The sequence below is a fragment of the Hordeum vulgare genome, chromosome 5H, assembly GCF_904849725.1.
Source record: "Hordeum vulgare subsp. vulgare chromosome 5H, MorexV3_pseudomolecules_assembly, whole genome shotgun sequence".
Taxonomy (NCBI): domain Eukaryota; kingdom Viridiplantae; phylum Streptophyta; class Magnoliopsida; order Poales; family Poaceae; genus Hordeum; species Hordeum vulgare.
In genome coordinates this window covers 557,548,669-557,555,812 of record NC_058522.1, presented here as the reverse complement: position 1 = coordinate 557,555,812, position 7,144 = coordinate 557,548,669, and the positions used below count along the sequence as shown (strand labels likewise).

The 7,144-nt window shown below is 43.2% G+C and overlaps 1 protein-coding gene across 1 annotated transcript; it reads left to right on the top strand.

Moving 5' to 3' along the window:
• Positions 1-1,148: 1,148 nt before the first annotated feature.
• Positions 1,149-1,676, top strand: LOC123399124 (SKP1-like protein 1). Its single transcript, XM_045093547.1, has one exon. The coding sequence runs from the start codon at positions 1,149-1,151 to the stop codon at positions 1,674-1,676; it is 528 nt and encodes a 175-aa protein (XP_044949482.1).
• Positions 1,677-7,144: the final 5,468 nt, after the last annotated feature.

The window sequence follows — 7,144 nt, the reverse complement described above, 5'->3', positions numbered from 1 at the left end:
TGGCTAGATCTTTCGGCCTTTGTGTCATGTGTTGCATGCTTGCTCGAAGGCAACCTGATGCGGCCGCCAGGGCTTCCACCAGTGCCGCCGACCATCAAGGAAAAAAAGTGAAGTGGTGAGGGATTTCTCACTTGTGTTGGCTAGTGCTCGCGGCGGATAGGATGATTTGCGACGGAGGGGATCTGGGAGGCGAACCCTTTGAGCCTCCCGCGCCCGCGCCGACAACGTCGCTCTCCTACATGCGCGCATTGTCCGAGCCACCCGCACCCGCCTCAACTACGTCGCCGCTCTCCCCCACATGCGCGCCGCCCGAGCCCGCGCCGACGTTCATCCGAGTCCGCGTCGGCGTTCCTCCAAGCCCGTGTCGTCGCCACCGGCGTCTCCCCGCTGCCCTACAGGACCGTGAGCACTTTTATCATGGAAGCTAGCTACTTCCCACTGAGATGGCGTCATGTTCGCCAAGTTGAGAGGTTTTTCGCATGTGATAATGGAGACTGATAGTCTGAAGTTTGTTTCACTTTGGAACACTAGTCAAAATTCTCGTTCGATCGTGGCCCCTATTTTAAATGAAATTGGAGAGCTAGCTAGGGATTTTACCTGTTCGATATTCACCATGTAACGAAGACAGCAAACATTCCAACTCATTTTTGTGCTAAACGTGCTTGCACATTGAATGTGACTGAATGCTGCTTTGACGAGACTCCAACTTGCAAGTGACTAGTTGGCTGACTGTCTTAGGAGTGTTTTCTGTTAATAAAGCTCTATGAATTGCCTGAAAATAAGGTCAACTTATCAATGATTGTATACATGCTATAATACCCTCGACTCGAGGCGGACCCACTAGCGCTGTGCTGTGTATACGACTAGTATAGAGTATAGACAATTTTTGGGACTAGTAGACACGTTGACGAGACATGACGCCATGATGGATTCAAACCCGAGTCTAACTCCGCGATGAATACGAGACGAGCACGATAGATTGTATCTCCCGGAGTCGAGCCTAGAAACCGGCCGGCCCCAATATACATCCCCGCTTCCCCACCCTAGCCAAGCACGCACGCAAAAAGGCTCCCGTCTTTCCATCGCGCTTCCGCCGCCGCGTAGCCTTCGTTGCTAGGGTTTTGTTTCGCCTCCCGATCTTCTGATCAATGGCGGCCGAGGAAGGTGAGAAGAAGATGATCACGCTCAAGAGCTCGGACGGTGAGGAATTCGAGATCGAGGAGGCGGCAGCCATGGGGTCGCAGACCATCCGCCACATGATCGAGGACGGCTGCGCGGACAACGGAATCCCGCTTCCCAACGTCAACGCCAAGATCCTCTCCAAGGTCATCGAGTACTGCAAGAAGCACTGCCAGGCCAACCCTAAGCCGGCCAACTCCGGCGCCGGTAGCTCCTCCGCCTCTGCTGCACATGAGGAGCCTGCCGCCCCCACCGAGGATCTCAAGAGCTTTGATGCCGAGTTCGTCAAGGTCGACCAGAACACCCTCTTCGACCTCATCCTCGCTGCAAACTACCTGGACATCAAGGGGATGCTGGATCTTACTTGCCAGACTGTCGCCGAGATGATCAAGGGTAAGACTGTTGAGGAGATCCGCAAGTGCTTCAACATCGTCAATGACTTCACGCCTGAGGAGGAGGCGGAGATCCGCAAGGAGAACCAGTGGGCTTTTGACTAAGAATAGCGGCATCTGCCGCGTTGAGTACTTCAATTAGTTCTTAAGTAATCGTCATGTTTACATTTTTGAGCTGTTTTTTTACTACTACGCCATAGTGTTTGTTATAATTCTGGAGTATGTAAACCGGGCATGGAAATGCCTATCGTGGTCATTGTTTGTAAACTGAATTGGTATTATCTTTTTCTTAACATGAATTGGTATTGTCTAATAGATGTGTTTTGCTTGGTAACATCTCATCCTTAGCTGTTATGGCATGTGATTTGAGACTAACAAAAAAACGATGATGCCATGATGTATATCAACTTCTGTTGGCTTGGGCTTCCGACGTTTTTATCTAATATAAAGAGTTAAGAAATTTTGAAATCCATTCGACTGATGGAAGTAGACATGACAAATTGATTATTTCAAGGAAACTTGAGATGTGAGGGTTGCAATTTCTTTTTTGAGTGATTTTTTTGCAATTGGTAGGGAATACATTTTCCCTTGCAGACTCCCACAAACGCAGCGCTTCTCTTCCCACCACATTCCCTCACAATAAACGGCACCCGTCGTCTAGGTGAAAAAAGTTGCCGCTCCGAAAGATATTTCTATAGAAATTGGCTTAAGATTTAGTGTTGGTGAATAAACAATTAAATCATTACATTGGGCCAAAGTTTCTTTCATATAGAACAAATTTTAGGACCATAGGACAATGCTCATGTGTTGCAACCGGGTATAAATATTCTTATATGTTAGCTCGTGATTTACCTGTTCATTTTAACGTGATTGCATAAATAAATGATTATCAAATCCAACCCTTGATTGTGTAAATAAATCATTATCAGATCCTACCCATGATTGCATACAAAAAGCATTTATGCTACTAAGTAAGTTAAGGTGGAATTAGTGCAAACAGTAATAAATAAAGAAAACCAGGAAGGTGTGGTTGGATGAAAAAAAATCATGTAGGTACTCATATGGTAGGATGTGTGTGTGTGTGCCTTCTTAGAGGTAAGTGAATGTGCATGTATATGAGCATCGGCGCTTACACTGTGTTAAAGATGGACTCTAGCTAGGTACTATCCACTAAGTGCAATATATGCATCGAGGAAACGGTGACATTGATAATTCTAATGGCTTGAGAGAAAGCAAGCACTACAAGTAAACCAATTTTCATCTTGCGTTCACGCCTATGCCTTTCTATCGGTCACACGCCGTCTAAGGCGATAAGCCATGCGTCTGGTGTACGGTCATACTGTTTTCATGATGAATAATAGTACTATTAATTACAGAAAGCCGAAAACATAAGAGTAGGACGCGGGATAGCGCACAAAATTGGAATGCGATATAACAAGAAAATGCCACATGGGTACATACAGAACTCCATCGTAACTAAACAAACAAGTAAGTAATGAATTATTTATCTCTAAAACGCATGCCAATTATGGAAAATGGCCCTAATAATTTTGTACGATGAAAAAAAATGTGTGTCACTTTACCGGCAAAAACTAGATAGTAGACCAAGGAATCTCCATATTCTTTTGTTATACATTTTTGGCATGGCAAATTCACTTTCATAGATTTTCTGAAGACCATGGAAATTCTGAACACAATATAAATTGTGACGTGAGAAAATTCATAGATTTTGCACAATAAAATTCGACATAGTATTTTTTTATTTAAAAGAGCTTGCAATGGTAGCCTCAAGTAAAAAAAAATCGATTGTCAAAATAACAATAGTTTTGCTATGGAGAACGCACAAATAAATTTGCTATCCGAACAATTCCGGGAATGTAGTATAAATGTTAAGTGTCCCCATGGCAAAAACATGAAAAAAATTTACATGGGTAGTTGCAACTATTATCTAGTCTAACTAATATAATTTCCATGACCTAAATACTAGGATTGTGTTGCTACAGACGGTAAAACTACCAAGGTCAAGTTTGTCATGATACGTTTTCTGGCATGATACATAAAGTAAATGTACCATGGTGTGTGAAATAATGTTTTCATGTTTTAAAAAGATAAATGACCATGTTCTAAAAACTATTCAACATGGTCCACCGAGTACAAAGCCATGGTACAAAAAGTAAAATTTTCATGGTAACAAAAATAATTTTTCCATGACCAAAATCAAAGTTCTCCATGATACAAAGAAATTTTGTCATGATACGTACAATACGTTTTTCATGGTTTGTGAAATAAATTTGCTATGTTCCAATTTTTTTTGCCATGTACAATTTTTTCCATGTTCCAATTATTTGTACCATGGCAAATTATTTACCATGGTCCACGAAGTAAAAATCTTGGTACAAGAATAAAATTGGCATGTTCCAGGATATAAAATTTGCCATGGTCAAAACCTAAGTTCCCGTGACAAATCATCTTGAGTGGATCTTATGTGAAATAAAAACAATTTCAATAGTAAAATGATTGGTTGATCAATCGATTAATTAATTACAATGTTAACAGTAAATTAAAACATGGCAATTTTAGTTAAATTGCAAAATTTAGGTGAGATGGTAAATTTAGGTCTATGAAATTTGGGCAACTTTAGAAAATCAGTATTGTACCCTGAAGAAGGAACAAAGCAGAGCAGATCAAAATCGACTGCTTGACCTAAAATTGATTGATTACAGCAGCAATACTAAATTGAACTGAGAAGGGAGGGAAAAGTGGCACCCATGACCTTCAACGGAAGCCGACGTCATCAACATCCTGAGTTCCTGCAGCTCGAGCATCTTCGTGCAACGTGCTTGTCTTAATCGTCGCCAGTCACCTTTGCTGCTATTCTCCTCCCTGCTCACCGTTTCCACACCCAAGCCGTCGAAACCACTAGGTCGGCGGCTGATCTCCTCTGCATGGACACGGGTCATGGGGATGGATCTGGTCGAGGGCGGAGGAGTGGTCAGCCACCGCGACAGCACGGGGAGCATGAGGTACACATGCTCCCACAACATTGTGTCATATTTGCCGGCGTAAAACCATGCGCTGCGGCGGCAAAGCACTTCTAACACAATGTGTCGGTTGTGTCGGCCATGCTGCACGTTGGGCAGAGGCTGCAGAGGCGAGCGTATGTGCTCACGAATGTGCTGTAGCACCGCAATCAGGGTAGCCGGCAGGCTAGGGCTGGCACTTCTAACACTAATCGACCTGAGAAGGGAGGGAAAACAGGCACCCATGACCGACGAGGGGCTCAAGCGTGTAGTATACAAGGCCGAGCAAGAAGACGATGAGGGAACGAGGTACTCCTCCATGCGCAGGATAGAGTAGGCAACCTTGAAGGCGACATAGATGCGCCGGGGCTCGTCCATGTGCGGACACTACAAAGCCTCCCGTGGTCCTTCTCGTGCGGCCGTCACATACCACATATGCTCCTGCACATGCGGTGATAGAACGGGCATCCGTGATGGCTAGAATAATGGCATGTGGTCGCACTTGGGCATGACGACGCAATGTCGTCCTACACACTGTCGTCTGTCCTGCCCTTAAATGAAAGACGACATCATCAGCATCCCTGTGTTCCCGCAGCGCGAGCGTCTTCGTGCAAGGCGCTTGTCGTCCTCGTCGCCACAGTTGCCTTTGCTGCTATTCTCCTCCCTGCTCAGCGTTGCTACGCCCTCGCCGTCGAAACCAGTAGAGTTAATTGCAGGGCACTACCACATTTGGACACCATGTAACAAATTGGTAGCAATAGTCTTTTTTTTTTGCGTGTCAGTACCATCTCATAGCCTAATTGTTGCAATACGATCTGACAGCCGTATAAACACATATTGATCACGTATCCGCGTATTGATCACGTATCTGACAGACCTGGCCCGCATGTCAGGGTGTTTCCCTCATTTTGGAGGAATAAATAAAAGAAATAAAATTAAGGCTCGAATAGGATTCGAACCTGCGACCTCAACCACAGAGGCAGCGGGTGCAAGCCACCATGCCAGCGAAGCGCTGCTTCTGTATGCTCGAATAGGATTCGAACCTGCGACCTCAACCACAGAGGCAGCGGGTGCAAGCCACCATGCCAGCGAAGCGCTGCTTCTGTATGCTCGAATAGGATTCGAACCTGCGACCTCAACCACAGAGGCAGCGGATGCAAGCCACCACGCCAGCGAAGCGCTGCTTCTGTATGCACGTCACTTCTTTTATAGTATATTTCGAGAGCTGGGGCGGCTGGGCATTCGTGAGCTGGCCCAGGTGCTCCAATTTTCAATCGTGAGAACAAATTTTTGAGGAAAGTCCTTCAAATATGTAAAATGTTGTTAATTTTTTGAAGTTCTGGATTAAAAAAAAAAGTTCTGTATTTTCAAGAAGTGTTCGGAATTTTCGAAAAATGTTCTGCATTTCTATAAATTGTTCTCCAAATTCGAAAAAACTATTGATTTTTAAGAAAATGTTCTAGATATACAAAACATATTCGGGATTTCCAAAAATTGTTCTTCGAATCTGTAAAATGAGTTTTTTGTTTTTAGAAAATGTTTAAATTTCAATAGTTACCCGTTCTAAAAAACATTTATAACTCTACAATTGTTCGTGCTTTGAAAATTTGTTCTCAAGATTCAAAAAAGTTTATGCTTTAATTTTTTTTTCCATTTAAAAAAATGTTCAAAATTGTTCACGGTTCCAAATTTGTTTGGGGCTTTTCAAAATTGTTCTCCTTTTAAAAAAAAATTCTAAAGATTCAAAAAAGTTCGGGCTTTACAAAATTGTTTGAGCTTCCAAATTTGCTCAGGATTTTTCAAAATTGTGTTCGGTTTTAAAACTTTTCTCAAAATTCAGAAAATATTCGTGATTTAAAAATTTGTTTTTCGAAAAATGTTTCTGTTTTTTGAAATATGTACTCAACATTCAAAAAATGTTCGAGTTTTCAAAAATTGTTCACGTTTATGAATTTGCACGGTATTTTAGAAAAGATTTATCATTTTCAAAATTTGTTCTCAGGATTGAAAAAATATTATAAAGGACGCGACATTTTATGAATGCCCAGCCGGCCCAGCTTTCTTAATATACTATAAAACATGCGACGTGCATACACAAGCACCAACAGTTCGCTGGCGTGGTGGCTAGCATCCGCAGCCTGTGTTGTTCAGGTCGCATGTTCGACATCTATTCAAGCCATTTTTTTATTTATTCCTCCAAAACGAGGGAAACACCCTAACATGCGGGCCAGGTTTCAAGCCATTTTTTTATTTATTCCTCCAAAACGAGGGAAACACCCTGACATGCGGGCCAGGTCTGTCAGATACATTGTCAATACGCGGACATGCGGGCCAGGTTTCAAGCCATTTTTTTATTTATTCCTCCAAAACGAGGGAAACACCCTGACATGCGGGCCAGGTCTGTCAGATACATTGTCAATACGCGGATACGTGATCAGTACGTGTTTATACGGCTGTCAGATCGTATTGCAACAACCATCTACAAGATGGTACTGACACGCAAAAAAATGACTATTGGTATATACTCACGAATCTGTTGTAGCACCGCAGGCG

What these genes read in the sequence shown, in the direction of transcription:
- LOC123399124 (XM_045093547.1), top strand. Translation starts at nt 1,149, where the DNA reads ATGGCGGCCGAGGAAGGTGAGAAGAAGATGATCACGCTCAAGAGCTCG.